This window comes from Dromiciops gliroides, chromosome 4 (assembly GCF_019393635.1).
Source record: "Dromiciops gliroides isolate mDroGli1 chromosome 4, mDroGli1.pri, whole genome shotgun sequence".
In the NCBI taxonomy this organism is placed as follows: domain Eukaryota; kingdom Metazoa; phylum Chordata; class Mammalia; order Microbiotheria; family Microbiotheriidae; genus Dromiciops; species Dromiciops gliroides.
Window position 1 is genome coordinate 128003607 of NC_057864.1, and position 19619 is coordinate 128023225.

At 39.5% G+C, this 19619-nt stretch overlaps 1 protein-coding gene across 1 annotated transcript in view; it reads left to right on the forward strand.

Moving 5' to 3' along the window:
* DNAH14 (dynein axonemal heavy chain 14) overlaps positions 1-19619 on the forward strand; it is a 362777-nt gene that overhangs the window by 319783 nt on the left and 23375 nt on the right. Inside the window, 5 exon segments of the mRNA XM_044003178.1 lie at positions 622-832; positions 2987-3083; positions 5192-5419; positions 8771-8968; positions 17536-17735. Of these exon segments, the coding sequence (XP_043859113.1) occupies positions 622-832; positions 2987-3083; positions 5192-5419; positions 8771-8968; positions 17536-17735 (934 nt within the window).

The following is a 19619-nucleotide window of genomic DNA, read 5'->3' on the forward strand; positions in this document are numbered from 1 at the left end:
TTAAAAAGACAGAACTATTCGTGGGCAAGTCACTTAACCCCCATTGCCTTAAAAAAAAAAAGACAGAACTATTAATCACATCCTTTGCAAATCATAACACAATAAAATAGAAATCAGAGAGAACAAACAAAAAACTTAGACTCAAATGAAGACTTAACCATGAAATCCTAAATAATTATTAGGTCAAAGAATAAGTCATAGAAACAAATGACAATGTACATAAAGTACAAAGTAAAAATGATAATGATGGAAGAACATACCAAAATTTCTGGGATGAAGCTAAAGCAGTCCTCAGGGGCAAAAATTATAGCTCTAATACATATATGTTAACAGAATAGAAAAGGAGAGGATTAATGAGCATAATAGCCATTTTTAAAATTAGAAAGCCAACAAATAAACAAATCTAAAGTAAGTACAAAAGAGGAAATAATAAAAATTGGAGGACAGATAGAACTGGAAAGCAAAAAAGACTCAAGGAAGATAAACAAAGCCAGAAGTATCTTTGTATCCCCAGTACTCAGCAGAGTACCTTCTATGCACAATGTAAGCACTTAATAAATGTCTCTCGTTGAATTGAGTTTAATTTAATTTAGTGAAGTTATATCCAACATTGTTATACAGGAATAGATCCAACTACTCTCCTACTGAGATTTGCACAGGAGATGAAAGGAAGTACCAATCATGTGACCATGATTTCTTTGGGACGGGGCCAAGGAATTAAAGCTGAAGAATTAATATACAAGGCAAAAATAAAGAAGGGTCAGTGGGTCTTCCTCCAGAACTGCCATCTTGCTGCATCTTTTATGCCAAGGCTTTGTGCCATTGTTGAAGCGTGAGTTCTTTAATTTGTTTATCTAGTTCAAAGGATCAGATTAAATTCATTGGTTTAATTTTTAAGTGAAAGATAAATCAAAAAAAAAAAGAAGAAAGAAAGGTAAATCCAGTACAAGTAATATAAATCTATACTGTGGTATTAATTATCAAAGCCTACTAGGGATGCTAAAGGGAAAAAAGTAAAGATACTTTGCTATGGGATAACTAGTATATCCTTGAATAATGAAAAGAAGCTGCTATCAGTGATATACCCTGCTATTATTTCCATATTTACCACTAGGATACTGCAGCTCACCTTTAATTTTTTTTTATTTAAAGTTTACTCAGATGTAAGTCTTATCAGTAGTTGCTTAAAGCATCAAATCATAACGTATTAAACTCAACAGCAAGCACATGCAAGGTTTTATGTTAGAAAAACAGTATGAATTGCATTATTAGTCTGCCTTCAATGTTCCTGAGTATTCCTCTGCTTCTGCTAAAATTATTTCTTGTATTGGGTCTCCAAAGTGTGGGACATAGTTATGTCCTACCTCGTCTTCATCTCTCTGGCTCCACCCACTTCCCCATACATAGAATTCAGTTTTGTATTCCCAGTGTAGTGGGTGAAAGATGAAATGACTGAAAAAACAAAGGTTCGATCTTCCAAGCATATCAATTTATTAAGCAATGCAAGCCAATTGCCTAACGAATCAGGACCAGTCCCCTTCCTTAGCTAAAGACTGGACCCTGAATACAAGGGGAGACAGACTTTTTTACATGAAAAACAATCAAAAAAGCCTAATTAAAAGAAAACAATACAACATTAGGTAATTTGGTTTCTAATTGGAGGAAAGATTAGGAACTTTCCAAAGTGGGAGGGAAAGAGAGAAGAGGGACAATTCCCTGAATTCTGGGGGAAAAAAAAGAGGTGTCCCATTGCCCCCTCAAGTGTCTGTAAACAATCAAAGAAACATAGAAACAATAACTGGTTGATCAGTGTGGAGCTAGTTTTCAGATACGACATATGGATTGTTTGAGATGTACGATTGTGAGAAAACTCCCAGTCTTTAGATTTGATTGGGTTTCTGGTCAAAGGTCTCTAAGCAACAGGTAGAGGTGGTCCAGTTTCCCAGCCACGCTGAATTAGGTTCAAACATTGCAACAAGGTTTTCTTCCAATTCCCACAATTGAATAGTTTTCTTACATGACAAAAATTGGATTCGATCCATAATTGAACAGAATGGGAACTGGGCTAGCTCCTGAACTGAGTCACAAGATGGAGTCAGTGTGGTTCACCCAGTTCCCACAATTAACAACTTCCTGTCCTAATTCCCTCCCCAAGGAGAATTTCCAGAAATTCCCTCTCTGTATCCCTACACTGCTATAACTGAACTTTAGTTATTTGGTCTTTAACTGAAGAACAATCAACATCTTGGATTAATAACATATTCTTTGTCAGATTTATATTTTTTAAAAATGCAGGACCACTTAATCCTAATTTAACTTTCCTGGAAATTGAGGGCCTCTACTACTAGAGTCAAACCTAAACACCCAAGGGAATCAGGAGACGTAGCAAGTCCTCTAAGCCCACATGTCCCTCAACTGGTCCACCTTTCCACCACCCTTCCACACACACCGCCAACCCCCAACACACACACACACACACACACACACACACACACACACACACACACACACAGAGGCACACTCTTGGTGTAGTGCCTTTATCCATTCAGAGGCAGTATTGATTACACAGTGAATTTAATTAGCTAGGTGTAATAGCAGAGGTATATCCACCAGACAACAGCCTACTAAGCTACCAACTAGGCCTTGTCAGTTATTCTGATGTATGTGCCTGAATGAGAATTCTTTCCTAAAAGGTTGCAGTCTCCTTACCCCCTATAAGAGAGTGCTGCAATGCCCAGGCTCTCTCTTCTGTAGGTTCTGGGTTATCAATCATAGGAAATTCACAAGGAAACAATAATGCAAAGAAAAAGAAATTCCAATTTCCTCCTCCTCAGGATTGGGAAAGACTTAGTGACTTGTAGCCAAATAAGAAAGAACTTTGATATTAAAATGACCCCTCACGAGTGTTCTAGCTTAACAATGCTATGAAAATTTTCCTTTCATTTTGTTTTTCATGTTAATAATTTACAAATTAATTATGTTGCAGATTTAATTATTCAAAACTAGACCCCGACTTTAGACTATGGTTAAGCTCAAAACCAGACAGTTCCTTCCCCATAGCTATTCTGCAGAAGAGTCTGAAGGTAAGAATTATGGGGTGTTGGTGAGGGCCACAGAGGGAATTCAGATTGGGGAAAATTTGTGATGTGAAAACTCCCCCTCGCCACTCCATCAAAGTAGACCAGAAAATAGACTACAACTTGTAATGGTCTTGGAAAGTTGCCACAGGCACTAGGAAGTGACTTGTGCAGTCACACAGCTAATTTCTGTCAGAGGCAGGATTTTAACTTAGTCCTCTATGGAGATTTCAAGGCCAGACCTCTGTCCATTATGCTAGGATGATTCTTGGGTATTAAAAACAACAGATTTAAATATTGGTAGAAGAGCTCAGTGTGAAAGCTAAAGATTTTTTAATTCATAACTCTGAGGCAAGGTGGAGGGAGGGTTTGGTGCTGTCATTTAGCAAGTAGTGGGGGATAAGGCTTTGACTCTAATAGGAGCTATGGCAGGTACAAGAGACACAAGAAAAATGTGGTCCTTCACCCCAAGGCATTTATAATTTAAATTACTTATATTTCACATAACTATGGCAGACTCTGAATTATTAGGAACTGAATATTCCACTTGGGGAGGATTTCTGCTCTTGCTTTTACTGCTTGCCTTGGCACTTATATAATTAACTCATTCATGAAAGGGTGACTGGGGAAATGAACATTTGCTTAATGCCTTCAGAATACAGAACGTTGTGCCGAGTTGTGAGAAATTAAAATGTAGATTAAAAAAGGGTCCAAGTCAGGAATCTGCTGGTAATTGTTTAATAAGGAAAAAATGTACATAGGACCTACTTTTAGGCTTTATCTGCTTTACTAACAATCTCTCCATCACTTTCTTAAGTCTGTACAATCATCAAAGCAATAAATCAAGCCCTGATTTATACCATGTGCTGACTGACCAATTGTAGTTGGTCACCCTGAAAATTTAACAAGGCTTTCAGGAGGCAGCTCAAGCTGGTTCCAGCACAGCCCTGGTCCTAGCCTCATGTGGCTGACAATCCAATAGGGGAAATGAGGTGAAATCGCTTCTATTATTTGTTAACAGTGTTTATGAAATATCTATCAAAGACAAAGTTTAAAGTACTGAATTAAAAATCATAATTTAGAATTATTGGTGGATTTCATTTATACCTGGCCCCCATTACCATGATGTTCACCTTGGCTAGGTCTAGACAGTACTAAAAGATTCAGTTGGTATAGCCAAAGAATCTAGTCAAATAAATAACTGATCTCTTTAGTGAAAGAATCCACCAAACTAACTAATTAAAATTAATCAATGACACATGTAGTTAAAGTTAAAAGAAATGGGCATTTAATGTTTGCTTTAAACTTTGACAAAAATGGAGAAAGCATGGAGGAAACTGCATTGGAAGGGAATGGTTGAGATCCTTAAGAGACCCAGGAAGATTTAATTTTAATTCTACTTTCCTAGAAAATGAGGGTCTCTCCCACTATAGTCAAACCATCCCCAAGGGAATTAGGACATGTAGCAATAGTGCTAAGCCCAACTGTCTGTCATCCCTCCCAGTCCTTTTTTGTTCTGACATCCCAAAGCCTTTCTCTCTCTCAAAGGGGTTCTTCCTGAAGAGAGAGGGTCTGGATCCTTGGGCAACATTTCTCGAAGCCAAACAATTATTTTCTCCCAGTCCACCTCTTAGCAAATCTGCCCCTCTGGTAGGCAATGTGAAGTGATTAATCATTCTTTCTACCAATGAGGAGAGTATGATGCCAATACCCAGGATATGTGTGTGTGATATATGTGTATACATACAAATATGCATATATTATATATAAATGTTCATATGTGTGTACATATGATATGTATGTGTATATATGCGTGTGTTTATGTGTGTATAAACCAAGATTTTTGATCCGCTACTAAGTCCTGTAAATTATATTCAAAACATCTGTATTAAGTTTTAGTATAACTGGAACTATGCCAAATGAGGATAAAAATACTTTTAAAATATATGAGACCTGCCATCTAGGAGCTATAAGGAAATTGGCAGATCACTTCTTAATCAGCTTTCTACCTCTGCTTTACCAAAATAAATAAATAAATAAATAAATACTCTTTAGATCTAGGGGCATGAAAACTGCTACTTTCATCTACCACTTTTATTTCTCATTCTTTGAAGATAACAGTAGAATCTCCCCAGGGTGTGAAGGCAAATCTCCTTCAGACATTTGGGTACCATGGCAGTGGAGAGGTAACAGAAAAGATCTATGAAAACACTGGATGTGGACCGTCATGGAAAAAACTTTTATTCAGCATCTCTTTCTTCAATGCTGTAGTCAATGAAAGAAAAAAGTATGGAACATTAGGCTGGAATATTCCTTATGAATTTAGTTCCTCAGACTTGGAGGTGAGTACAGTTTGGGAATTTTTTTTTAAAGATAAAATCCAAATCCTTCCTTAATGCCAAAACCAATTTATCCAGGCACCATACAGTAGTGAACACAAAACCAGGAAATGCTTTATTTCCCTAAGACATTTCCCTTCCAAAGAATTTTCACTGAATATGACATTAAAGAGTATGGGGGCAGCTAGGTGGCGCAGTGGATAGAGCACCTGCCCTGGAGTCAGGAGTACCTGAGTTCAAATCCGGCCTCAGACACTTAACACTTACTAGCTGTGTGACCCTTGGCAAGTCACTTAACCCCAATCGCCTCACTAAAAAGAAAAAAAGAGAGAGAGAGAGAGTAAATAGTATATACCAAAAGTTTTATTGCAGTCTTAAACTTTAGTCAGTGAGTCAATAAGCATTTATTATGCACCTACTATGTGCAAAAAGTACTGTGCTAAACACTGGAGATACAAAAAGAGGCAAAAGACAATCCCTGCCCTCAAGGAGCTCACAATCTGATAGGAGAGACAACAACCAAACAAATGTGTACAAATAAGCTATATATGGGGGAAATTGGAAATAATTAAAAGAGGGAAGGCACTAGAATTGAGAGGGACTGGGGAAGGCTTCCTGTGGAAGATGGGATTTTGGTTGGGACCTGAAGGAAGCTAGGGAATCCAGGAAGCAGTGATGAGAAGAAGGGAGAGCATTCAAGCATGGGGGACAGTCAGAGAGAATGCCAAGAGAGTAGAGCTGTATCATCTTATTTGTGGAACAGCCACATTGCATCTGAGCACATTTCAGGGAATGAGATGTAAGAAGGCAGGAAGGGGGGCAGCTAGGTGGTGCGGTGGATAGAGCACTGGCCCTGAATTCAGGAGTACCTGAGTTCAAATGTGGCCTCAGACACTTGAACTTACTAGCTGTGTGACCCTGGGCAAGTCACTTAACCCCCATTGCCCTGCAAAAAAAAATTAATTAAAATAATTTTTTTTAAAAAGAAGGCAGGAAGGGTAGGAGGGAACTTGGGTGTGAAGTGCTTTGAATGCCAAAAAGAGGAATTTGGGTTTGATTCTAGAGGTGAAAGGGCACCACTGGGATTTATTTAGTAGAGGGGCGGTATTGTCAGAATGGTGCTTTAGGAAAATCACTTTGGTAGCTAAATGCAGAATGGATTGGGATGGGGAGAGACTTGAGGCATACAGATCCACCAGAAGGCTATTGCATCATATGGGGGTGAGGAAATGAGTGACTGTACCAGAATGGTGGCAATGTGAGAAGAGAGAAGGGAATGTATTGGGGAGATGTTGCAAAGGCCTTGCAACAGACTGGATATGGCAGGGGATGGGGGAGGGGATGGAGTAAGAGATAGTGAGACGTCCAGGATGACACCAGATTGTGAGCCTGAGGTACTAGGAGGCTGGTGCTGCCCTCTACAGTAATAGCAAAGTTTGGAGGGGGAAAGAGAATGATTTCAGCTTTGAACATTTGGAGTTTAAAATGCCTACTGGAGTCAGGAAGACTCATCTTCCAGACACTTCCTAGCTGTGGGACCCTGGGAAAGTCACTTCACCCTGTTTGCCTCAGTTTCCTCAACTGTGAAATGAGATGGAGAAGGAAATGGCGAGCCACGCCAGCGTCTTTGCCAAGAAAATCCCAGATGGGGTCAGCAAGAGTCAGACACAACTGAAACGAGAGAAGAACTGTAACTGTAATGCCAGGCACTGTGCTCAACACTTTATTATCTCATTTATCCTCAACAACAACCCTGGGGAAGATGGACTATTATGATTCCCATTTTAAAAGTTGGGGAAACTGAGGCAATCAGCGTTTAAGTGATTTGCCCAAGGGTTGCATAGCTGGTTCTCCTGACTTCAAGCCCAGAACTCGCTCCCTTGGTGCCTAGTACCTTGAGCAAACGAGAAAAAAAGAATTCCTTCTGTATGTAACTTAAATATTTTGAGGTCATTTAAAACACTGGTCCCTTCCATTAATATGAGTCCTATGAGTTGGCTGGAATTATGTTACTAATGCTATAGTTTGGGGTTTGTTTGGTTTGATTTGGTTGGGAGGAGGAGGGGTCAGAGGATACATCCAGATCTAGGGTTCCATTGGTGAAGAGAGCTCCAAAGATGCACATCAACAATTCACTTGTGAAATTATAGTCTTAGAGAGCTGTCCGAGGCACCATGAGACTGCCCATGATTGTATAGCTAGTTTATGTCAAAAGCAGAATGTGAATCCAAGTCTTCCACATCTTTCACTCTCTCTCTCATCTCTCTGTCTTCCTCTCTTTCTTTCTCCTCTTTCCTCTCCTCTCTTTCTCTCTCTGACTCTTTCAATTTCTGTTTCTCCTCAATCTCTCTCCCTCTCTCTTTAAATCTCTCTACTTTCTCACTCTCCTCTATTCTCTCTCTCTCAATCTCTCTTCCCTCTCTCTCAATCTCCCCTCTCAAATCTTCCTTTATTTTCCCTCTCCTTCCTCTCTCCCTCTCAGTCTCTCACCACAGTAGTTATTTTTATTAAATTCGTTTTTTCTTTTAAACCACCTAACTGTTCTTGTGTGCAAGATACTTAAGTTTAATTTGCTTTTAAAAAACCCAGAATTCTAAAAAAAAAAAAAAAAAACAAAGAAAAAAAAACAAAGGGGGCAGCTAGGTGGCGTAGTGGATAAGGAGGACCTGAGTTCAAACCCAGCCTCAGACACTTACTAGCTGTGTGACCCTGGGCAAGTCACTCAACCCCCATTGCCCTGCCAAAAAAAAAAACAAAACCCAGAATTCTCATCCACACATACCACTTGTGATTCAATAAAGTAGCATATACGTGTGAGCCACTAGCTTCCCATTTAATTGTTTAAGTATTTCCTTCTTTGCCAAGGGATTCTTTGTGTCTCAAAGGCAAGGGTGAATAATTTTTAAATGCTTGGCCTCAAATCCACCCCAGCACTATTTCCAGGGCAGTAGAGTAGTGTCAAAGGCATAAGATCGTAGATTTAGAACTGGGAGAGATCTCAGTGGCTGTCTCTCTTCCAGCACTTACCCATCAGGTGAGCACCACCCAGACCTGTGGAATGGATTGCCTGAAGTCAAATTGGTAATGACAGAGGCAGACCTGAAGCCAGGTTTTCTAACTCCAAAATGATTGATCTGTCTATTCTTGCATGTTGGAACAGCTACCCAAAGTAAGACCATATAGAACCTCTAATGCATTAAGGACCTGCCCCAGACATCAAAAGCTTCTCTCTTAAGGTCTGCCCCATAGAATTCTTGGAGAATTGGGGGTTCTCCTTCCAAAGGACATCCACATAAAGTCCAAAAGTACATTTAAAATGAGAATCCTGGCTTAATTTAACCTCTTTCTTGAAAGGTCACCATCAAAATGTTAGCAATTCTCCTGGCCGAAAAGTCAGAAATTCCTTGGGAAGCAATATATTATTTGACAGGAGAAATAATTTATGGAGGCCGAGTGACAGATTGCTGGGATAGGCTCTGCCTACTAGCTCTTCTAAAAAAATTTTGTAATCCTGATGTACTGAACAAGGACTTCAGTTTTACCGATGATGGGGTAAGAAATGCATTTTTTTCTAATAGTCCTAATTTTAATCTTTTTAACTGATTTTTGTTCTATGGATTTTATTGACATCTGTCCACCATTATTGTTATCATCAAAAAGCATTTAATAAATACCTCATTGGAAGCTGCACCAGACTTTGGACAGGAAGAACCGTGAAGGGTGTATGCTTTAAGACACAAATCAGAGGAAGATACTAGCTAAGTACCCTCCTAGTCACCCTGGACACTAGAATGATCCAGGCTTCCTCACCCTCAGTTTCTTTTCTACTTCCTCCATCTTCTTTCTACACTATAAGCTCATTTGACCTTCCTCATGAGGGGGTGGGATGGATACATAAGTTGGTAAGTGTCCAATGATATCTGGCTGCTGAGCTAGAGGAACAGCTCACTTCTAAAGTTGGAATATTGCCACTCATTTCAATTAATTCAACTCATTGACAAGTATTTATTAGGCACCTACTACGTGCCAAGCCCTGGGGTACATAAATACAGTGAATTCTTCTATAACACATGTTTTGAAAACATGAATTTATTCCAAAGTGATTGCTACGTTAGGGAACTATTTGAACGTAATGTGAGTTTCACATTTGCTTATGTGTGATTTCATCTGCAAGTACCCAAAATGACAGTATTTCACAATAACTCACAAGCTTCAACCCTTCTGGGTGCTCATTTGCTCATTTCCAAAGCAAATTTCAGATATTTTTTGAGGTTAAGTATCACATTTATTGTATACTTCCCAATACAATAGAATCTATGGGTGGAAGAGAGTTGGTCCACACACACATACTCCATCCCCCAAACTCCACCATCTACCATGACTTCCTGGAGATAGCAGGGGACAAACCCCTACCCCCCTCCTGCCCCCAACACACACACACACACACACACACACACACACACACACACTCCATCCCCCAAACTCCACCATCTACCATGACTTCCTGGAGATAGCAGGGGACAAACCCCCACCCCCCTCCTGCCCCCAACACACACACACACACACACACACACACACACACACACACACACACACACTTCCCTTTAGCCCACAGCCATTGACTTTGCCAGGCTGGCCTATGGGACCCAGGGCCCAGGCCAAACAGTAGTTCAGGTTCATGGACACCACTATTTTTTATTGTATTTATGTTTAACATTTAACATACATAAAATTGTTCTGCCATTTTTATTAGGTTCTTTTTTGTTTGTTTGTTTTTTTGTTTTTTTAGTGAGGCAATTGGGGTTAAGTGACTTGCCCAGGGTCACACAGCTAGTAAATGTTAAGTGTCTGAGGCCAGATTTGAACTCAGGTACTCCTGACTCCAGGGCCGGTGCTCTATCCACTGCGCCATCTAGCTGCCCCTTAGGTTCTTATTTTTTTGTTTGTGTTACTGACAAGATTTTTGAGTGTTGTACTTCTAACACCATTTTTCTCATAAGCTTCAAGATTTTTTTTTTGGCTTGGTTTTGCATAGAACAGTGATTTTTAGGAACATACATGGCATATTATAGCAGAAATGGCTGTATGGGGCAGCTAGGTGGCGCAGTGGATAGAGCACCAGCCCTGGAGTCAGGAGGACCTGAGTTCAAATCTGGCCTCAGACACTTAACACTTACTAGCTGTGTGACCCTGGGCAAGTCACTTAACCCCAATTGCCTCACCAAAAGAAAAGAAAAGAAAAGAAATGACTGTACAATGAATGAAGCAATCTTTACTCCTAATCTTGACTCCTGCTTATTTACTCCCTACTATATACAAGGCCTGGCTCTTACCCTCAAGGAGCTTATATTCCAAGCGAATATTGTCTCTAGAATATGGTAAGAGAGCCTCCTCACCTGCCCCATAGTATTTGTTTTAAAAGAGCCATTGATTTAAACACTTTGTTGGGGAAACATAGAAAGAATGAAAAGGTTTTCCAAGACAAAAGGGAAAGTGACCCACTGGGGGTGACAGTGCCTCATCTCTCCTCTCCATGGGCTCAGTAGTAATCTCTTTTTTTCTGTGTAAATAAAATCATTCCATGTTTTGAAGCCTATACCTGCCTTTGTGGGAATGTCAAGTACTGAAGTTCCCAAGTTTTCCCTGGGGAACTTGGATGGGGGAAAAATTACATCTTCAATAAAATTGGTATATTTTTTTTATTTTCTGCATTTACAAACATTTTGAGAAGGAGTCTATAGACTTCCCTAGGTGTCCAAAGGAGACCCCAACACAAAAAAGGTCAAGAAACTCTAGTGTACATGCTGGTATGGCAGCAAAGATCATCTTAGATACCTCTGTGGCAAGGTCAATACCATGATTATACTGGTTGAGAAGCTCATGCTCCAGCTCCTGCAAGACAAGTTTCCCATGAATAACTGAGAGCTGACCACATGGGAAGAGAACGTTGGGGATTTTTGCTTGTTTGATTTTTGTTTTTTAGTGTGTGTTTTTTTCAGGGCAATGAGGGTTTTAAGTGACTTGCCCAGGGTCACACAGCTAGTAAGTGTCTGAAGCCGGATTTGAACTCAGGTCCTCCTGAATCCAGGGCCAGTGCTTTATCCACTGAGCCACCTGGCTGCCCCAAATTATTTTCTTAATGATGGCTTCCCTTGATCCTAATAGGAGATGAGAACATATTAAAGATCTTATTGCAATCTTTGGATCCTAACCTTCATTACCATTTTCATTGACTATTTCAGATTCTCTTTTCAAGATTTTAGGCATTCACTGTCTCACTAGTGGGGTTCTTTTGTTCATTTGTTCATTCGTTCATTCACTCATTCAGTCCAGATTTATTGAGCTCCTACAGTCAGAGCACCTTGCAAAGATGAGAGAGGATGAGTGAGTGTCCTAGTGTATGGTTGTATGCTGCCTCTGAGCATGAAGTCCATGGAACTGGGTTTGAATCTTGGTCTTGTCACTTACTACCTGTGCAACCCTGCCCAAATCACTTAACTTCTTCCGGAGACCATTTTACAGACCATTCCTAGAAAATGAGAGGGTTGGGCTAGATGACCTTCAAAGTTCTTATTGGCTCTCAAGCTAGGATCCTCTGTCATTTACTGCCAGGTGCACTAATTGGGAAAAAGGGGGAAGGGTCAGCCCCTGGAGCAGGCAGAGTACCAAACATCAGGTTCTTCTTGTTCTGTCAAGAAGAGATTAATTTAGGGTAATTCAGAACTTCTCTCTCTGGATGGATCTGCCTGCCTCCGCAGGATATTTGTGTTTCAGTTCTAAAGATAACAGAGTCTCTGGTGAGTTAAGCTGACCTTCCTATTGCCTAGTTGAAAATTGTAAAATTACTCTTACAACTTAAAAAGTGAATAAGTAGATTGTGTAGCCTAAGGTGAGGAAATTTTACATTGGGAAATAAGAGTCAGATTTCTAGAGCTTGTGTCATCCTTACTTCAGGATTTCCTCCCTGGCAGCTTGGTTTCGAGAAGTCCCTGTTATTCCAGAATTAGCTAGATGCATGATGATGGTGGGTGATGCTATTCTGCATAGACTACTCATGTAACAAAAGCTAGTGGGAGGTCATGAAAGCATATATGATTAGAGATGTAATTTGGGGAAAGTAAGTCAGTTCAATGTTTGAGAGACATCTATGTGCTGATACAGTGCCAGATACCATGGGGGACACTAAAGATGGGCAAATAATAATGATAGGTGGCATTTATATAGCTAGCACTTTAAGGCTAATAGAGCACTGTGCATCAATTATTTCAGTTGTTATTGTTATTAGTCTTTCATTCTCAAAGAGGACTGTGACATCAGGGTGATGGCATGACTTGCACTGAATTGGATTTAAGTGAGGGAGGACTGTACGAAGTCACTCTTCTCCAGAGCCATCTGGGTCCAGTGGCAAGATTTAGATCAGGATGACTGGAGGTGGCCCTGGATGTTTAAGGCAACTGGGGTTATGTGACTTTCCCAGGGTCACAGAGTTAGTGTCTGAAGTGAGATTTGAACTCAGGTCCTCCCAACCCCAGGGCCAGGACTTTATCCACTGTGCCATGTAAGCTGCCCCTAATTATTTCATTTAATCTTCATATTAAAGGCATATAGGAAAGGCTCTACCAGGATTTATTGTGCTCATTTTACAGTTAAGTTCAGAAAACATAAATGGCATACCCATGATCACAGAGGTCTTACCTGACTCTATGTTCCCATGATCCCCACCCTTAAGTCCCTGTAGACAGCAGGTGCTGTAGTCCAGACCTGCAATTTTGTCAGCAAACTTTCTAATAAATGCTTGTTAAATTAAGGAGCTCAAAATCTCATCAGAAAAATAAGAGATACAAACATAAAGCCATAATTACAATAGTAATAATAATAGCTATCATTTATATAGCACCTACTGTGTGCCAGACACTATGCTGAGTATTATTTACAAATATTATTTCATTTGATTCTCACAGCAACCAGGCAAGGGAGGCACTGTTGCCATCCTCATTCTATAGTTGAGGGAAATGCGGCACAGATAGGAAGTATCTGAGACCAGATTTGAACGTAGGTCTTCCTAACTTCAGTCCCAGCATTCTATCCACTGTACCACCTCATTGCCCAATTAAATAATGATGTAAGGCAATATGGAAACAAATCAACAAATTCAAAATTAAGTCAAGAAGCCTTTATTGAATCCTTTCAAGGGTATGGTCGCTGATGTCATGGAAAAAGAACAGATGGGAGTCAGGGATCTGCTTCTGAGGTTTTGCTCTGCCATTTACTAGATGTATAGTGTTGGGCAAGTAAGTCTCTCTCCTCTGTGTCACCATTTCCTTGTGTGTAAAATGAGGAAACTGGGTTAGATGGTATCAAAGATATCTTCTAGATCAGAATCTATGGAGAAGCTTATTTAAAGACTGCTTGGGAAAAGGGAACAAACAAGTAACAATAAGAAATTTAAAAGCTTGAGACACAATAATGAATTTGGAATTGGCTGAATGGTTGGACTCAGAGTGATCATTAATAATTCAATGCCAGGGTAGCTAGGCAGTGTGGTAGATAAAGCTCCAGCCCTGGATTCAGGAAGACCTGAGTTCAAATCTGGCCTCAGACCCTTGACACCTACTAGCCATGTGACTCTGGGCAAGTCACTTAACCCTCATTGCCCCACAAATGATAATGATAATAATAATAATAATAATAGTTCAATGCCAACTTGCAATATGTCCAGGGGAGTATTGTAGGGATCTGCACTTGGCCTTGCACTATTGAATATTTTTATCAGGCTTGATAAAAGAGAGGAAGCAATTCATGATAGATAGAGAGCCAGCCTAGAAACCAGGAAGATGTGGATTCAAATGTTGTTTTAACGCATACTGGCTATGTGAGTCTGGGCAAATAACTTAACCCCTCAGGATTCTAGATAACACTAAGACTATAAATTACAGGAAAAGTAATGACCTGCATTGGTAGAAAGAGTGTCCTCATCTGGAAGTTCCCCACAGCGGTGAAATCACAGGCCTAATCTCTTTCCCTAGCTAATTAATGACTTAAATAAAAGCATAGGTGACGTGCTCATGATATTTGCAGATGGTACAATGCCGAAAGTAATGGGTCATCCACTAGATAGTAAGAGTCAGGGTCCAAAAGGATCTTCATCTAGAGCAGGTCAGAACAATATGAACCACGGACCAAATCCAACTTGCTACCTGTTTTTGTATGACTAAGAATGGTTTTTGTTGTTGTTCAATTGTTTTCAGTCATGTCCAACTCTGCATGACCTCGTTTAGGGTTTTGTTGGCAAGGATACTGGGGTGATTTGCCATTTCCTTCTCCAGCAGAAGGTGAGGCAAACAGGGTTAAGTGACTTGCCCAGGGTCACACAGCTAGCAAGTGTCCGAGGCCAGATTTGAACTCAGGAAGATGACTCCAGGCCTGGTACTCTATCTACTGAATCACCTAGCTATATGACAGGGGCAACTAGGTGGTACAGTGGATAAAGCACCAGCCCTGGATTCAGGAGGACCTGAGTTCAAATTTGGCCTCAGACACTTGACACTTACTAGCTGTGTGACCCTGGGCAAGTCACTTAACCCTCATTGCCCCACCCAAAAAATATATATTTGCCAGGTGAATTTGGCCCACAGGTTCTTATTGCTCTGAACCTTAGGATGTAGCACTAGACTGAATAAAATAAGATGAAATTCAGTAGGGATAAGTATAAGGTCTTAAATTTTGATTAAAAAATAAGCTTCACAAGTACAAGAAAGAGGAGGTTGGTTAGATGGCATTTTGTCAGAAAGGGATCTGGGGGCTGCAAAAGCTCAATATGAGTCAACAGTATGATGTGGCAGCAAAAAAAATATATGAATGCCATCTGGGGCTGCATTCAGAGAGTAGCTTATAGCTTACAACTTCCCCTAAGAAGGAACAGGAGCAATAGTCCCACTGTACTCTACCCTCTTCAGAGTTCTGTGGTCAGTTATGGATGGCACAGCTTAGGAAGGACTAATAAACTGGAGAGTGCCCACAAGGGAACAGCAAGGTTATTCAAGGGCATTAAGTCCATGTCATAGGAGGGTTCGTTTGAAGGAAATAGAGATGTTCAGCATGGAAAAGACCAGGAAGGAAGGTTGGACATAATAGCTATGGTTAGGCACTTATAGGGTTGACATTGTGGAAGATGGGTTAGATTTCAATCGATCAATAAACACTTGTGTCTACTTTGTGCCTGGAACTGTTCTAGGCACTAGAGATAGAAAAACAAACCCATGGAACATATTTTTCCCCCAAGGAATTCCCATTTTATTGTTCTGTCTGTGGGAAGAACCAGCAGCGGTGGGTAGAAGTTCTAGAGAGGCAAATTTAGATTTAGTAGAAAAAAACTTCTTAACAATTAGGGAAATGGGATGCTGAGAGAGAGGGGGAGAGGGAGAGGGAGGGAGGAAGAGAGAGAAAATAGAGAAGAGAAGAGAAGAGAAGAGAAGAGAAGAGAAGAGAAGAGAAGAGAAGAGAAGAGAAGAGAAGAGAAGAGAAGAGAAGAGAAGAGAAGAGAAGAGAAGAGAAGAGAAGAAGGGGAGGGGAGGGGAGGGGAGGGGAGGGGAGGGGAGGAGAGGAGAGGAGAGAAGGACAGACAAACATAGGGTATATTTTGATTCTTTGGAAAATTAGTTTAATTATAACACTTTGTCCACCAATAATACTTTAAAAATTGAGGCATTACTGTGCCATAATTTTCTGAGATCTATAAAATGAGAATCTAGACCTAAATCATAGCAGATTTCATCTCGAGAAATCTTACTTGCTGAAGTGTTTCTCATAACTAATGGTTTCGCAATTTGTTTTCAGTCTCTTATTCACCACTCCAACTTTCATAACTATATATTGTAGATAGCAGACACTCTAGAAATGTAACCTGTGGCAGTTTCTAATTGGGAATTTTTCTTTACTTCTCACAAGTGGAAGGTAGCTTTGGTAGATTGTGAAAAAAATTATATACCATCCTATGAGATTTAATCTTACATGAAAATTTGTAATCTGTATATCTGTATCCTAATTTTTGACCACGGTAGATAATAAAAAACAAAAACAAAACAAAGCAAAAACAAAACGCACCATCTTTTTCTACCCAATTCCTATAATTTTTTTAAAGTTTTATTTTTCTGTTGCTAAAGTAACTCAGTCTTATTGATATTTTTGTCTTACAATCTGTTTATTTCTAAGTATGTTCTCCTCTCCTATGCAGTGAGTCTTCTCTTGTGTGAAAAATATAAAAAGAAAAAGCAATTCACCCAAACCAGAATTTTGTTGTTCATCCTTAGTTCTCAAAGAGCACCAAGGACATCACTAGGATGATGTCTTAATTGACAAGTGAATTTGACCAGCCAATGCATTAAAGCACATGTCACATTCCATATCAATTGTCCCTTGCATCTCCATTGATAGAAGTGAGAAACATTTTCTCCACTCTTCCTTGAGGCCAGGTTTGGTCATTATAATTACGTAGCATTCAGTTTCCACTTAATGTTACTAACATTTACATTGCCATAGTCATTGTGTATGTTGTTTTCCTACTTCTGCTTATTTTATTCTGCATCTGCTCATAGAAGTCTTCCCATACTTCTCTGAATTCTTTATAGTCACCATTTCTTACAGGGTAATAATATTCCATTCAAGTCACATGTCAGAATTTGTTTAGCCATTCTCCTGATAAATGATCAATTTTGCTATTTGATGGTATTTCTAGAATATGAGTTTTTGAGCTTTTTAGTGTCATGGACTCCTTTGGCGGTCTGGTTAAACCACTGGACCCCTTCTTAAAATAATGTCCGTATATGCACAAAGCAAAATACATGGGATTCAAAAAGAAGCCAATTATATTGGAATATAATCATGAATGGCAGCTATCAACATTTGAAAAAAAAATTCGTGGACTCCAGCTTAAAAACTCCAGGTCTGAATAATGTCTACCATTATTGGAAAGCTATAACTTCCATATAACATTTTGCAGGCAAGATTTCAAGCAGTCAGCTCTTTCCTTGCTGAAAATATATCCCTTATGTGTGCTGAAAGTCTCTCTCTCTCTCTCTCATAGTAAGAAGGAAACTAACAAGCTATTGTCACATTTACAGCTGTATTCAATGCCACCTGCTTCTGCAAACCTAATAGAATGCAGGGAGTATATAGAAACCCTCCCAGATTTTGAACTGCCCGAAATCCTTGGAATGCACCAGCAGACTTCAAGGATTTATCAGGAATCCCAGTCCCAAGAACTTCTTGACACCATCATTGCTATGCAACCAAGAATTGCTATTGCCAACATAATCACTGGGTAAGAGTTTCTGAGAAACTGAAGCTTCTCTTTAAGCTCAAATAATATTACATAAACCAATTTATTGCACTTTGCACACTGGCCCTGCTTTTAACGTTTTGGTTAGTTGAATCATTTTCCGTAACATTTTCCAAAGGGATAAATGACCAGAAAAAAGGTGGGCCGGTCATGTAGTGACAGGGGGAACCAATGGGATTTGTGCTTCTCAAGTGTTCCCAAACATTTTAGTTAGAACCACTTCCCTAGAGGATTTGTAAGAAGATATAGCATAATATCTTCCTGGCACATAGTAAGCACTTAATAAATACTTTTTTGACTGACTGTATGAGTCACATAGGATTAGAAGGCATGGATAGGGATCAATTGATGTGTTTTGAGGAAGTTATTAATATTTTTACCAAGATACAGATTTCACTGAAGAATAAATAATAATTAAACAATAAGTGGGGGTGGGGTACAACAACAATAACCAGAAAACTAAATGGTATAGTGGACAGAGTACCAGACTTGGAGCCAGGAAGACCTGAGTTCAAATCCTCCCTCAAATGCTTACTAACTTTGTGATACTGGGCAAGGCATTTAACCTTCCTCAGCCTCAGTTTTCTCATCTGTAAAGTGGAAATAATAATAGTGTCTATCTTCCCGGGATGAAATAACATAGGTAAAGCATTTTGTAAACATGTAATAATAATGAAAATAATAGCTAGAATTTATATAGCATTCAGTATGTGCCAGGCAATATATGAAGCACTTTACAATTATTAGCTCATTTGATCCTCACACCTATTCTAGGAAGTTTATTGTTATTTGGTCAATCAACCATGTCTGACTCTTCCTAACACCATTATGGAGTTTTCTGGCAAAGATACTGGAATGGTTTGCCATTTCCTTCTCTAGATCATTTTACAGATGAGGAAAATAAGGCAAACAGGGCTAAGTGACTTACCCAGGATCACACAGCTAGTAGGTGTCTGAAGCCAAATTTGAACTCAGGTCTTCCTGACTCCAGGCCCAGTACTCTGTCCACTTCAACACCTCACTTCCTGTACTCTGTTGCTTTTATTATCCCTACTTTACAAATGAGAAAACTGAGGCAAACAGAGAGTAATGACTTACATATAATCACACAGCTTTTTGAACTCAAATTTTTTTGGCCCCAGGCCCATAATCCCATCCACTGTACTACCTAACTGTTCCCTATGTTTGGAGTTTACCAAAAAGCACCCTCTATGAGGTCAAAGAACTTAAATCCAAAAATTATATACAAGCATACCATACATAACATTGCATTAGCCAATAATATCTCCCATTTTGGCAAATATATTATAGCCAAGCCATGCTGTAATGTTTTCAGCTGGTCAGTTACCTGAAATTCAAATCAGATGGTCAGTGACAATCTGGGCTAATAGTACTTGAAGCTGAGCTGAATTAACTCTCCAGATGTCATATTACTTACCAATTTATCCATTATATTTTTCCAGTGAACTACCTTCATCAAAGTGTTTCACTCTAGAGCAAGAGGCATATATTTGAGGGGTGGGGAAGAGGAGGTGCAGCATACCCTGGGAAGAACATTGACTGGGGAAGCCTTAACAGTAATACCCTATGCATTTGTATGCCTTTGGTTTTACCTGACATAATTTTGGTGGAAGTGTGTATGCAATTTGATACAAATCAACAAGCATTTATTAAGTGCCTATTGTGGACCAGATACTACTAGGTCCCGAGAATATAAAGACAAAATAAAATAGGATACAAGGTGCTTGTATTCTCTTGGGGGGAAACATGTTTATACATAAGTAAATATAAAAAATATACAAAGTAATTTTCTTTTGGAAGGGGTGGGCTACTATGAAAAGCAGTTTGTTAATGATAGAATATGAA